Consider the following 15,536-nt stretch of genomic DNA (forward strand, 5'->3'; position numbering starts at 1 on the left):
GCTCGGGAAGTTGGGGACCAAATTAATCACCACCCGATGTGTTTGCGTAATAAATCCTCTCAAATCTCTGATTGGCAAACATTTGTTCCGCTGTCTAATTTAATGCAAGAGTAAACACGTTTATTGTCAATTACTGCTGCCTTATTCCCCTGTCAACAAATAATTACATCCTATCTGTTGTGCAATCAAATTGTCTTTCCGTTTCGATTGAAAACAGCGGTCTTCCATTCCTGTTTTCACCTTTGGGACACTGCCATCCATATAGACCAAATCCCATAATAACTTCATTGGTAATTGGTAAATATCCGTGCTAGTAGCTACTTTAAAAGGAGAGTTCCGCACTAGCCGGTTTTTTTACTGAATTCTATTGATAATGTGTATATTAACCCCCAAAAATAAAAAATAAACAAGTATACAGATGTGATGGAATGGTAACACTACAGGAGACTTACTTATCACAACATCTAGAAAGGGTAAATCCGCTAAATCGTTATGGAACTCTTTTCATAACTTTTTTTAAATTTCAGTGAAAAATGGATATGGGTAAAAAAAAAAAAGCTTGTGCGGAAATAAGTCCGAATTTACAGCAGAGCACAACATGACTTTGCACAGTGGTGATGTTGCATGCCGAATTAAATAGCAGACATACAAGCGTGTCACATTTGCGACGCGATGTGAGCTTGTAGATCTGCCATTTACGCCGCAGCACGACACAGACATAATACTTGGGTGTTTAGCCGCGCACTTCACCGTGTGCAGCTGGTCCCACAGAGGGGTTGACTATAGCAATGATGCGGTCGTCATGTCATTAACCCATTCTGGGCGGGAACCCCTTTTGGTGTTTTAACCATTTAGACCTGAGGACGATTCTTAAAAAAATGTCTTCTATATCTTAAAAGTTTTCTGAAAAACCTCGTTCTGAAACATTTTCATGTCAAGGACCCCAAAAAAATATATGTAATTGCCGGCCGAGCCCCATCTGAAAATATGTTGTTCCAGGGGCCCCCACAGAAGCAAAGATTTTAGTTAAAAACGTTCGCTCTGAAAGAATATTCAAACATGTGGGCCACATTTTCACGTTTTTTTTAAAAAATAGCAGACCTACACGCTCATAGCGCGCCACTCGGTGGCGCGCTATGAGCTTGTAGATCTGCTATTTTTCCATAGCTAAAGCATAACATAATGCTAACACCAAAAGGGGTTCCCGCCCAAAATGGTTACACCGGTGTCAGACACCCACCTTTTTTTTGGGATGGATCTGCACTGATCTTAAAAAACATGGCCAATATGGAATCCCCGCGACGGAAATGACCGTTTGTATGCCGGCGGGTCAGACCATTTGCTGCGTGGTCACTACCCTGCTCTTTCTCCGTGTGTCCCGTCTGTCTCCCCCTACTCTGTACTTATCCAATAGAGCAGTGGTTCTCAAAGTGGGGTACAGATCCCGTACAGATCTGTAACTCTGAGTTATGGGGGTCTTTAAAATGAATAAAGTCTGAGAAATACTTCCATAAAGAGCTCAGAAAAGCCTTACAAATAAAAAAATCAGACTGTACTGTACTGTACTGTACTGTACTGTACTGTACAAGCCCTCCCCCCTGGCCAGACAGTGTGTTAGGCTGTGCAACAGTGACACTTGGTGGTGAACAAACGCTATAACGCTATTTCCGTGCTCAGACACAGCCAGGGACACAGGGACAGACCCAGGGACCCAGCCACACATAGTTGGTTGCACCACTCAAAAATAAAATAATAAGTTTGCCTTACCTGTACAATACCTCATCGCTGGTAAGGGTGGTTAAGGTCGAGAGACACAAGGCGGCTGAATCCAAACTCTTCCAGGTCATGATCCCATTGATCACTTCCTGTTCAGAATACATATGCAATACAATAAATCACAACATCCATAACTGGGTATACAGCAACACACACACACACTCAGAGACACACACACACACACACACACACACACACACACACACACACACACACACACACACACACACACACACACACACACACACACACACACACACACACACACACACACACACACACACACACACACACACACACACACACACACACACACACACACCACTTAATGCAACGTTTCGGTTGCATTAAAAGGTTCTCTCTTTACCGAGAAAACCATACCAAGAGAAGACGGTGTGCAGGTGTTTTTTTCATTCTTTGAACATTGAAGCAATTGATTTTAGATTTAGCTTCCATTGGACGGTGTGTTTATACATTTGTGTTGTATGTGGGCCCAGGAGGAGTCGTAGGGGGCGAAATGCCCCAGAAAAAAACAGGAAAAGGCTGTTGGGGGGTGAAACTTTGGACTGACTTTTAAAAGCCTCTCAGACCAGCGCACCTTACGGTCCAGGAACTTCTGGGAAGGCGTCTGAGTGTCGGGGGTGTTGACGTGCCGAGCGCTGCCCTCGGGGACGCCATACCTGCAAATGCACAAGGCTGTTATGTCGTCGATGTCGGGTGGATACCTTGTATGTCCAAAACTGTTATTTTCAAGATCCTGTAAAGCCATTTTCATTGGCTAAAAACAAAACGACACACTTTCATGACAAAATAATAATCGGAAATAGCTAAAATAGTCGAACTACAAGCTTTACACTTGTAAATCTGCTCTTTTTTTGCATGACACTCTTGTAGGGCACGGGTCTTCAACAGGGGGTCCGGGACCCCCAGGGCATCCTCAGAGAATACCAAATATTTATTATGATAGTATTTTATTTAAAGAATCCCGGCTCCTCCTGTCCACATGTCGAAGTGTCCTTGGGCAAGACACTGAACCCTACATTGCCTCCAATGAGTCGGTCGGTGTGAGCTCGCCACCATTGGTGTGTGAATGTGGGAAGTGAGGACGCTGGCGTCGACTGTTCGCCGCTTCACCTCCGAATGTATGAATGAATGAACCATTGTAAAGCGCTTTGAGCACTTGAAAAAGCGCTATAAAAATGCAATTCCCGAGTGAGATGCATTCATTTCTAAGCTGAACGATGGAGATACAAGGATTCTGTCTGGCAGAGGCGAGTCCCATCACGCCACAGTGACGGGAACATCTTTCACAATGGCTCACGCGCACACGCGCTCGTCTGACTGACAGGAGCACAGACACCGTCCGTCAACTCAAAACACGCCTCACGTCGAGGAACGCCAGAATTGAGATGTATCGGGGCGGCCGACAATCGTTTGAGAATATGTAGTGTCAGGGATGATTTGGATGTAGTACAGAATCGGTCTTATGGCGCATGGGTTCGCTTGATTGATTGAGTACTTTCTATCATTCGTCAGAAATGCAAACAGCACGAGTTGCAATCAGACATTAACCCATTTTGACCTGAGATCAGATTCTAAAAATGTCTTCTACATCCTGACAGTTTTCTGAAAAAGCTATGTTTCTATGTCAGTGGTTCTTCGATTTTTCAAAAATAGCAGATCTACAAGCTCGTAGCGCGCCACTCGGTGGCGCGCTATGAGCTTGTAGATCTGCTATTTTTCAATAGCTAAAGCATAACATAATGCTAACACCAAAAGTGGTTCCCGCCCAAAATGGGTTAAGGCTAAAAAGATAACACAAAAATGTCCTCGGACTCGTTTCCATTGTGGTCATAATTATGTATTCAATTCAACATTATTATTATTTATTTTTTTACACAATACATGTCATCAACAAAATATACAAAACACTATAGGCCTACAGTATGTACAACCTAGGAGAGAAAAGGAAAAACGTGGGCAGATAACAGTGGAGAGATGATGTCATCATTCGTTGCAGTCTCTCATTTGGATTAAATTATTTCATCTAGCGGTTGATGAAATAACAGGATGGTCGTTCATCATTTTCATCAAGGTGGGAACGATCGGTAGATCGCCCCCTGAGACGCGATTGCGTTTTGGTTTGGAAAAGTCAAATAAATGGCAAAAGGTGAATTTATATAGCGCCTTTATCCAAGGCGCTTTACATAGATTGTGCAATACATTCACCCATTCATTCACACACACACATTCATACACCGATGGCGGCGGAAACAAATGCAAGGCACCAACCAGCACATCAGGAGCAATTAGGGGCTCAGTGTCTTGCTCAAGGACACGTCGACACCAACTCTGGGGGAGCCCGGGTTCGAACTGGCAACCTTGCGGTTACCATCCAGCCACTCTACCCCTGAGCCACCGCCGCCCATCCATGGCCGCGTTACGTGAAAGGTGCCGTTTAGTGGTCTTCCCCAAAGAGGGGATTCGCGCACTCTACCGAATGCCATCTTTCTAGTAGTTTATAAATGTATGTACCGTAAAGCGAAGATAAACAAGTCATTATAATATCAGCTTGCATTCCATTCTCTTGCATAGTGGGGCTTTCTGTAGTGGCGTTTTCAGTCTCTGTGGTGGGGGAGAGGAGAGCGGGCTTAGTGTCCCATTGGCCGTGGGCTTAGTGTCCCATTGGCCGTGGGCTTAGTGTCCCATTGGCCGTAGAGGGCTAGTCTCCCATTGGCTTGACCACGTGACTAGACCCAGAGTAATCTAGTAAAAGAGTGGTGACACGCTTTGATCTCGCCGCAAAGCGGGTGCCTATGGGCGATAGTTCCAAACATTGCTCCTATGGCTGGAACTATTCCATTGAGATAGAATGAGCACTTCCGCATTCCATTGTTACAATGAGAGTCAACGGGAGTGTCATTACTCTCTTACTAGATTACTCTGACTAGACCAAGGACTATTAAATGAGGACAGGAAGCGAATGTTGCTCCCTGGAAGGAAAAAAACATGCGCAATGGTTTATATGCAGCCAACACTTCCGCGTTCAGCTTCCTTGGTCTCAATTGCGCATGTTTCTTTCCTTCCAGGGAGCAACATGGAGTCCACCGTACGGTTTTCGCTTCATAACCTTATTTAATTAACCTTGGACTAGACTAGGAAGTCTGATCATTGATAAAAAATAGCACCTTTAAAACGTGTTTGGCAACTATTTCATCATTGAAACACTTTAACTGAATATAATTACACTGTGTATACAGTTTAAAATACATACTTTATGGACACAGGGATATAAAAGTACATTGTTTGATATAAAGATTAGGTACATCCTGATCCTAAGAGAGAGGGATTGAGTGGTGCATTTGGTGCATGTGGTTACCTGGGCAGTGGACAGAGGTGAAACTCCAGGTCACTCTCCAGGTATTTAGGGGTGACCTTGTAGGTTCGGAGGCCTGGGGCTGGGTTCTAAAAAACAAAAACACAGAGGAATGGGAGAGGGTGGGGACCAAAACACATTGTAAGTGCTGTTATTAAAATGCGTACTAAAATAGCTAAAATACAAAAGTAAAATACATAAGTTCATAAAGCACAATTCATCTTGATACACTAATAAATATGTGGTTCATAATTGATTTCATGCAAGGTTAAAAATGTAAAAACATGATGTGATAACTTTCTGAGGCAGAACAGTTCCCTGTCTGTCACAGCTGCACTGGACCATGATTGACTGATTGATTGATGCATGATTGCATGGCATTGTACACAGGTGGTACAAACATTTTGCCTCACTCACTCAGGCCTGGGCTATACGTATATGGATCTTTTGCAAAACGGATATTTTCATCCTCATAATCCCTACCCATACCATATCTGAGTCCACACACAAACGCAGAAACGCATTGAACACAGGATAAAATCACTGCAGTAGCAGGTTTCAATTGTAGGCTATATTATATTTGATTTTGTATTTACACTTGGTGCCAATCATATTTTTTAATGAAGTTGTGAGCTTGTAGAGTGGCTATATTTTCCAGGTGTATAATAAATGTCACGTTATAATGTAGGCCAATAAAAGTTCACGGGCGCACATTGTCGGCATGCAGGCACAGTGACAACGGAATGCAGTCAAGGGTGCACCCTTTATTACCTAAACAGGAGAGAGATGTGCCATATGCGCACGGCGACCCACTGTATACTTTCTTCTCACCAACCACGCTATTTATTTGATGCGATTCCATTCATACCTCTCTCTCTCTGCACCCTCTCTCTCTCTCCTCGCATGACCATGACCATGAAATGGAGAGCAAAAGGCTATGCACACACCACACATAGACTTGTTGGTGTATAACTACTGCGCAATGGCATTTGGCCTGGGTCCTTATTGGTAGGTAAATAATCCACAGTTTATCTGTAGCGGTTCGCAATTAACCTAATGTTCAAGCTTCGCACTCGGCACCAATACATATGAAATCACCAGTCCGCACTGGACTAGTAGGCTGATATAATTATTATTGGATGCAGCAGAGCAGAGCCTTTGCTCGCTGCAGTAGATGCAACATAATGATAAGTTTTAAAGTTGTTAACAGTGATATATAAACATGAACAATCGGATAGATATCCATGTAGTTTCCATGCAGGCACAGGCTGCATTTCTCACCTAATTATAGTAAAAATGATATGCACTAATGAGCGGTGACGTCATCGTTTCTCAAAAGCTCCGTTTCACATGACTACACAGCTCCACTGATCCGGATATTTTCGAAAATCTTCACTTATTTATCCGTTTCCAATAACCTCAGTTTGAGTGGCCGAAAACGGCGTTTGCGTGTGGCTGAAAGGCCCAAACGCACAAAAAAAATGTGCGTTTTCCAAAAGATCCATATACGTGTAGCCTGGGCCTCAGACTCTGGTCTGCACAAGGAAGCAGTACACTTGCAGCAGTGTAGTGTGTTTGCACTGCTAAAGTTATAAAGGACATCTAAGTTAAGGAGAAATGGTCAAAAGAGAGACATTCTAAAGACTTTAAGCAACACAAGCATCAAGAACCTCTTTCCACAACAAGCGGCCAACGAGGTATTCTATATTTTAGATTAGTCTGTAGTTGGTTGTGTTTGATCGACATAACACGTTCAGCTGCGCTTTTTCATTTGTTGTTGGTCAATAGTATGTACTGTTATGTGTATGTGTATTTTTGTGTGAACATACAGTTCTCACGGCATGGAACAGCTGAGGGATGAGAAGAATGCCTGAATAAATGCCCGTTTATAATGAACCGACCTGTGTCGTCAATGTTGTGAGAAGAGCTACACACATACTGTTCAACACACTGGCCATCTACTTGTTTTTCTCCATCTTTCTTTTTTCTGCTTGATGCAATTTGCTTTGAGGTTACAGTAGCACCAAGTAAAACGTGAGAGTGAGTGAGTGAAAGGAAAACACGGACACGACAGTGCCCGGGGTCAGCTGAAATGTTTCCCTTCCTTACAAAGATCCTGAGTGGGTGTCTAGGGGCCGATCGGCGTAGGAGGGCTTCGGCGGAGAAGCTCAGGCTGGCGGTGACGGCGTCGTCGTCCTCCTCAGCCCCCTCCTCCTCCTCCTCCCTCTCGGCCTTGGTCTCTGCCGAGGCCAGGGACTCGCCGGGGGACGTCACCCCGGGCAGCAGCAGCTCGTCCTGGGAAGGAAATGCACAGTGCAGTGTGTGGCTAAAGAGCAGCTACTGTAGATTTACAGTACTCTAGTGAATGTACAGTACTCAGTTACAGTCCACCAAACACTAAAGGGACAGATGTTCCCGAGCCGAGCGTGCTCTATACTGTCAACTGATTTAGTCCTTGGGCCGAATGAGATGTCGGTACCACTAAAAGGGACAATGTGTGATAGTGAGTCCACACAGGTGCATTCAAATGATCAAACAAAGTCCACAGTTCTACATTACAGCAACATTAGGCAATGCACAACAAACACATTACACTCAAAAGATCACAATAAGGAATATGTACCGTGTGTGCCTATATGAACCATGTGCAGATCAATATTGTCTCTCTCTGACGTTCCCAAAACAATGCCACTTCTCTCCTAGCCTCGGTCCCAGGCTCACTTAACTGCGAAAAAGAAGAGCCTGGTCACAACCTAAGGCAGAGAAGCTATCGAAATGCGGGACTTCCGCCGTGTAACCCCCCCCCCGGAAGTTAACGTTTTTTGACCAATCGCAGCGTTGTGTTCCCGAAAATGTATTCCCGCTGAAATGATCATTGGGTGGGGACTAGTAAACACAGCCGCACCGCGTGACGTAGTTATCTTACACGCAACACTTCCGCCACTTCCGCTGATAGTCTTTTCAGCGTAGGTCTTGCCCAGGGTGCTTCTCTCCAGGAACTCAGTTCAACCTCTGACCCTTACTGACAGGGGACGTCATGTGACACTCTTTTGCATAGGGTGCATTTTTGCCTTGTGTTGTGATATAACCTTTTAGCTTTTAACATATTTGTTGTTTTTAATTCCGGAAGTACTAGGAAGAGTTATTTGGTGTGCATGTATGTAGCCCATTAGCACAAAATGCAGAATTATGATGTTTTGGTAGAGAGTAGACACACCAGTTGAAGAAGTTTTGTATTTTCAAACAAAATCTCCACCCTAGCTCCCTCCAGCCACCAGGAAGAGGCTGTGACAAACATCATCCACCTTCACTCTGTCTCCGTCGGCCTGTCATTCTGTCATTCCGGCCTGTCATTCACCCCCATTTTATCTCTCTCTCGATCTCTCCGTCTCTCACTTTCTACCATGTCTTCCTCTGTCTCTCCGTCACCCTTGTGCCTTGATCTCCATCAACCTCTGTCCATCTCAGTCTATGTCCAATCAATCTCTCTCTATTGTAGCTATAGCGGTAACTCCACCACCTTCTCGCCCTCCTCCTCTGTGCCACATAAGCCCACACAAACTACCCCGTCTCTTTGTGAAACCAGTGCTTTATAGTATTATTATTATAATAATTATTATTTGTCAAGCTTGGGAAAGAAGACAGAGTACTCTGTATAAATCTGAGTTGTAATATAATGAATTATGTAATGTAAACATGCTGTAAATGCGTGAATTATGTAATGTAAACATGCTGTAAATGCGTGAATTATGTAATGTAAACATGCAATTCATGCAATTGTGAAATGGTGTCTTATAAACCCATGAGGGTTGGGCACATTGGGCTCCATTTTCGTCAGCGCTAAACCCCTTATCCCTAAACTTCTTTGCCTTTTTTACTATTTTGCTAAACATTTTTGAATAGTTATAATGGCCAGGCGACAAGCTCACAACGTGTCAATGTAGATTGGCTGGTTGAACAAAATAGTAAAAAAGGCAAAGAAGTTTAGGGATAAGGGGTTTAGCGCTGACGAAAATGGAGCCCATTGTGTGCAGGACACGGAAATAAATAAACAATCAATCAAAATCAACCATATAGTTACCAGGGCTCCAGTGCGTAGTGGTCGGGCCAGGGTGGTGGGTATGTAGCCGGCGTACGCCTCCCATGTCGACACTGCCTGGTAATCCACCTGCTTGTAGCGCTGAGGAACCTGTTGGGCGAGAACCCCTTTTGGTGTCAGCATTATGTTATGCTTTAGCTATTGAAAAATAGCAGATCTACAAGCTCGTAGCGCGCCACCGAGTGGCGCGCTACGAGCTTGTAGGTCTGCTATTTTTTTTTAAATCGAAGAACGACTGACATAGAAACATAGCTTTTTCAGAAAACTGTCAGGATGTAGAAGACATTTATAGAATCTGATCTCAGGTCAAAATGGGTTAACACCACCACCACCACCACACGCCACGTTAATGTCCTGTAAAATTTTGATTTTAGTTTTAGTTGTATCGAAGTGCCGTACAGATGGAACCAAATCCCCCACACTCTCAGAGATATGTGTGTGTGGGGGGGGGGGGGGGGGGGGGGGGGGTCCTTGAAATGACATAAAACGAAACATTTGAGAACCACTAGCTGCTCATACAGTACCTGGAGGTTGAAGTAGGGGATGTTTGACGTGACGTTCACATCGATGGGGTCCACGGGAACTGGCCTCAAATTAGAGGGAACCTGAAGACGAGAGAAGGAAATGCTGCTTTTTGTATACAAGCCCTAGCCCCAGTTCTACACTGATAGAAATACAAGGCCGAGCGTATCCTGTGAGATTCCATTCTCCCCAAATTAGTGCGGGCGCCTCCGACTCCTAGATATATACATTTTAAAATGATATTGTTATTATGCTTAAATGATCGCTTTGGCTAAAACGCTGAATCACACAGATAAAGTAGGCTATGTACATATAACTACATGCTTTCATAACTAGTACAGACATTAATATAGCCTGCATAGGATTGTTACTTGTACAATTATATAGCTTACATTTAAAGGACCACTTCACCACTTTTCAACTTCTTCATATAATAGGTCCTCACTAATAATCATTTTGAGAAACTCTGTGTCTCATAGGAGGGCTGTGGGCAGTTCAGAAACCGTCCTCCAGTGACATCATTAGGCAGATTTTTTTTTAAACAAGATTTTTTTACAAAAATGTTTAGATTTTCATTATCGTGAGAACGATGGCTTCCATTTTCGCATTGCAACTTTTCAGGACTAGAAAGCCTGCAGTTTCTATTAGCTTGTATTCCCCATCGATGATGTCACTGAAAGACGGTTTCTGAACTGCCCACAGCCCTCCTATGAGACACAGACCGAGTAGAAAGAATTGCGCCATTTTTTCATGATTATTAGTGAGGACCTATGAAGATGGGTTGAAAAGTGGTGAAGTGGTCCTTTAACAAACAAGCTTGATTGATATTTGTAAATAGGTCAATACAAAAACTGCTACGAGGATAAAACCAGAAAAAGCACTAAGAACAAGTAAAAGGAAACCGTGACAACCGTATGGAAAAAAGGGCAGAAGAACTGGGAGGCGGTGGAGGCGAGGGGGGTGCGCTGCCCGTAGCTGTCCCTACCCTCAGTCTTACAGTAACTGACAGTGATGTACCCGAACGCGTTCAAAGAACGAAAGTTCACGAACGCGTTCGTTTTATGGGAGAACGTGAACGGAACGTACTGCATTTCCGCATTTTGAACGTTGTTGTGAACGCGTTCATTCTGGGTGTTTGTGAACGCAGCTTGTCACGTTCATAACACCGTTCAAGTCTTCAAGAGGGTGCCAGATTTTCATAGAGCCTTCCATTCGAAAACCCTGCTAAAAAACCACCCAACCTGGCAACCGCACAGCGACTGCCTGTCACCCGTGTCGCACTCGCACAGTCGCACTAACAAATGCGTCATCACAACAAACAACAAGCAGCAGCATGGAGTCAATGGAAGAAGAGCCGGAGGAGGACGGCTCCTCCTTAGACTCACGTTCAGAGCCAGAATATGATAATTTGAAAGAATTTGTAACTAAACTCAGTACTGACCCAGACGGTAAAAATCAAACCTTTCTCTGTAAACTTTGTCCGCCTGGTTTGAAGAAGAAAGTCCGTTCATCGACGACGTCACTAGCCAACCTTAAACGGCACATTGAAAAAAAGCACCCGACAAGCCTTTCAAGGTATAAAAAAAGAACTAAAAAAAGAACTAATAGTTCACTTTTTGGAACCATGAACTTTAGTTCAAAATGTTGAATTATGAACTATGAACGGAACTAGTTCCTTTTTAAAATTTTGAACTTTGAACTGAACTAGTTCATAAAAAAAGTGAACTATCCCAACACTGGTAACTGACCACGTAAATAAACATAAAGCCAAGTTGTTGTATTCAGTTTCACATTGGTTTCGCTTCGGTGGCAGTATATCATTTCACTTTCGCGTTTCCTAGTCGCCGACTCGCGGTAGGCAGTATGTACTGTAAGAAATATCCATATTGCTCCAGTGCACGGTCTGATAAGGAGCACATTGGTTGATATCGGTCGATGACATCAGAAGCGGGTGACATGATTTTGATTCTTTAATTTTGTTTCAGTGGACACATTCCGCTGTCACAACAGCTCCCACGTCTTGCTGGCGTGTTTGCACACTACACTGTCGTGCTGTCATGACTCACAAAAGCATCAACACGCCATTTTCCCCATGCTCTTCACAGAAGGGCCAATTGAACAATTAAGTGCAGACACACGAGGACCCTCTACAATGCTTCTGAACGCCAAAGACTCTCGTGAGTGGCAGTTGTTTTGAAAAACGCCGGCTACGACGACGGACCGCCTAGCTATAGCACTTCGCCGGCGGCGGTGCTGCGCGTCGTCTTTTGCCGTCGGGTTGGAAACCTTGTATGTGACGTCGAAAACTTTTTCAGAAAACTGGAGAAAAGAAGAAACTGTGTTCCAATTAATCCAATGTAGTTATTATTTAGTCACGAGCTATAGTTAAAAAAAATGCTTTTAACAATAGCAGTAATGAACAGTGCATGTGAACTGCTACTGTCAGGCAGGTGGTGATGCTGAAGTGTTAATGCAAAGTAACACCCTGAGAAAGGCTGACTTTCTTTTTTTGTATATCGTTGTTTTGGGCCAAAACCTCTCATCTCCATATTTTAACTTGTTGGGGTTTTTATTCGTAAGTTAACGCCCTACTTTATCATACCACAGCGTCACACAAAAGCATCAAGCAACTTTTGATACTTACAATTTAGGCATTTAGCAGACGATCTTAATCAGAGCGATTTACATTAAGCAATAACAAAAAGCATGGCATACATCACATATATAAAAAGTAGTTATCATGAAACATGCGTAAGCTAAGAACGTAACAGTGGAGTATCTATGTAAACTATACATACTATACTATATTATATATTATACATGTGTACTATAAAGTGCTATGACTACATAAAAAAACTATTTTGACTAGGATGCCATCTGGGGAAACCTGAAATCCCTGCGAGGTTCGCCCGCTCAACACTGAAGGTCTCCATAATTGCAATTCTTATGAATTTGACTCCTGAAAAGTAACAGTTTGGAACATACAAGGTTTCCACCCGACAGACGGTAACCACACATTTTCATGCATATTTGATATCTTGCGGCTGTGTGAGATGTCTTCTATTTGCACAGGAGACTGAAGTACTCTGCCTTTATATTTCCGGGTACAGACACTGTATGTATATTTGATACTGCTTTGTTTTAATATAAGATGTCCCCCCCCCCCCCCCCCCCCGCCGCCGCCGCCTTCTATTCATATTATTATTTAACCCATTTTGAGCGGGAACCCCTTTTGGTGTTACATACATTATATTATAATTCATAGCGCGGCTTCATAGCGCGGCTATGAACTTGTAACCTGACTCCGCCAGATGGGGCAGCAGAGAGTACACTGGGTTCCCCCCTCCTGCTCCCATCTGGGAACTCTCAGGCAGACTTGATGCTCCGGCCACAAAACGGCCTGGCCAATCAGCGGCCGCTAGAGGCGGGATCAAGACATACACAGTGCTGCCTTGATCCCGCTGCCGCTGATTGGCCAGGCCGTTTTGTTGGCCGGGCATCAAGTCTGCCTGAGAGTTCCCAGATGGGAGCAGGAGTACTCTCTGCTGCCCCATCTGGCGGAGTCAGGTTAATGAACTTGTAGGTCTGCTATTTTTGAAAAATCGTTAAAATGTGCCTCAAATCTTTCAAAAAATTTTCATGATTTAGAAGACTTTTTTTTAATTTCGACGTCAGGCCTGAATGGGTTAATGTAACTGCAATTCATGGGTAGCTAGTATAAAAATCAAACAAAAAAAAATCTTTCACTGCCCACACGCCCACGGTTAAATAGGTTTTAATCAAGCAAATTATTCTGGCGAGAAAATCTCAGGAAGCCTTCTTTTTTTCCTTTTTGCTTCGTGTGCTGCTTAATTACATGGAATTATCACTAAGAGGCAGGTGAGGGTACGCGTAATTGTGTGTGTCGTGACTAAGATGCCATCTGGGGAAACGTGTAATCTCCGCGAGGTTCGCCCGCTCAAACATCACCGCCGGGTGATGACCTGGATGATTGACTTCAAAATCAATATTTAAAACTTTTGCATCGATTACGATTAATGAACGATGTGTGTGTGTGGGGGGGAGGGGGTTAATTAATAGTGACATTTTACAGCTGTAGTCCGGCAGCCGAGGTGGACGGGTGGGAAATTTGGTATATAGTCTTTTTTATTGGCCTAAAATATTGTCTATATACATGCATTCGTGAATCCACTTGCTGACCGGCTGTCGGTATTGGGCAAGTTTTTTATAGGGGTTTCTTGTGACCCTACCATCAATCCTATGGCAGGCAAAAATTTAAAAAAAATGTCAAACTTTCCTTTTGCTTTAAGTAGCATGTGACAAACTAGAGGGTTTTCATGATTCTGAATCCATTCCAAGCATTAGTTTTGCACAAAATAGACTCATCCATAGACAAATGTGATGAGGTCAGCACAAATGTGATGAGGTCAGCACAAAATGTGACGAGGTCAGCACATTTGGGCACATTTTGGCAAGTGGCTATGGTCGAAACGAATGCTTGGAATGGATTCAGAATCATGAAACCCCCACTATTTTGACATGTCATGGTGTGGTATACAAAAATGGCCATCATTTTTTTTCCGCAATGTTTCTGGCAGAGCAGACCTCTCCAAAAGACCAAAAGTACAGCATGACATCACAGGTTAAACCTTATTCCTTGAGCTTTTGGGCCTGTGGCTCCCCGGCTATATGTGACCAAATGTGACTGAGGGACTGCCATTGGATTTTTTTGAATTTTCGTTTCATGTCATATGAAAGCAGGGAATAATAGCTTCAAATTGACATATTGGTTGTTCAGTTTGACCCACCAGAAACAGCGAGTTGAGAAAACAGGGTTGAAAGGTTCACTTCTGTGTTCTCTAACATTACACATTAAGCATTTATTTCATATTTTCATGTCGATTTCAGCTCTGACACTTATTTCAGACATGCTCTAGTATGTGAAGAGTCTGCCTGTGTTATTAACTCATTTAAAAAAAAAAAATAATAATACAAATAAAATAAAAGTTTTTCTCCTCTGGTGAAAAGCTGGAATTTGCGCGATGGCAGGCTCTCAGTCAAATCTGGTCACATATGTATTGTCGGTTTTGTTAATGGCACAGCAAAATACCAGGGTTGTGGCTCTTTCGGATTGGGAACTTTGGGAGGTGGAAGGTGTAACATCCGGTCTTTTTGTATGCTTTTGTCTTATTGACCTGTATTGCAATTTGGAATATACCAAATGTATATGTTGATATAATAAATACAAATATACATGAAAACCAAAAATGCTCCTCAGTCATTTGATTAACCTACACGAGAAAGATATATGTTGGGGTTAATTGCCCGTGCCCTAGTTGTGTGTGTGTGTGTGTGTTTCGGCAACGCGCTGCACCTACCGGTCGGACGTCGTCATGGTGGTGAAACAACGGAAAGGAGAAAGGAAGCACTCGGTGTGGTGAGACGTTCTTCGGACAGCTTGTCTCCTCTCCCCCCGCGCCCGGGAGAGACAGACAGCTTGTCTCCTCTCCCCCCGCGCCTGGGAGAGACAGACAGCGTGTCTCCTCTCCCCCCGCGCCTGGGAGAGACAGACAGCTTGTCTCCTCTCCCCCTGCGCCCATGGGAGAGACAGGCCGGTGAGTCAAAGCATAATAATGCGGAGAGAGAGATGCAATAAAAACCAGAACATGTATTTGTGGGGTCAGTGAGCAAATGTCAGCCACATGCTACTACTTATGTATGAATACATGCAGACGTTGCTATAAATATAAATGGACACATATC

At 43.6% G+C, this 15,536-nt stretch overlaps 1 protein-coding gene across 9 annotated transcripts in view; it reads right to left on the minus strand.

Moving 5' to 3' along the window:
- cfap221 (cilia and flagella associated protein 221) overlaps positions 1–15,536 on the minus strand; it is a 97,924-nt gene that overhangs the window by 42,316 nt on the left and 40,072 nt on the right. For 8 of the 9 annotated variants that reach the window (XR_013789207.1, XM_079495829.1, XM_079495823.1 and 5 more), the window contains exons 16-22: positions 15,152–15,363; positions 9,776–9,856; positions 9,234–9,341; positions 7,262–7,447; positions 5,156–5,241; positions 2,375–2,456; positions 1,768–1,865 (exon numbers count right to left, since the gene is read on the minus strand). Coding sequence is in view for 8 of the 9 variants with exons in the window: in XM_079495829.1 (XP_079351955.1) it covers positions 1,768–1,865; positions 2,375–2,456; positions 5,156–5,241; positions 7,262–7,447; positions 9,234–9,341; positions 9,776–9,856; positions 15,152–15,363 (853 nt within the window). In the remaining variant the exon portion in view is untranslated. The remainder of the gene's footprint in view (positions 1–1,767; positions 1,866–2,374; positions 2,457–5,155; positions 5,242–7,261; positions 7,448–9,233; positions 9,342–9,775; positions 9,857–15,151; positions 15,364–15,536) is intronic. The other variant, XM_079495830.1, reaches the window with a different exon arrangement.

Source organism: Electrona antarctica (assembly GCF_951216825.1).
Source record: "Electrona antarctica genome assembly, chromosome: 24".
NCBI classification, from domain to species: domain Eukaryota; kingdom Metazoa; phylum Chordata; class Actinopteri; order Myctophiformes; family Myctophidae; genus Electrona; species Electrona antarctica.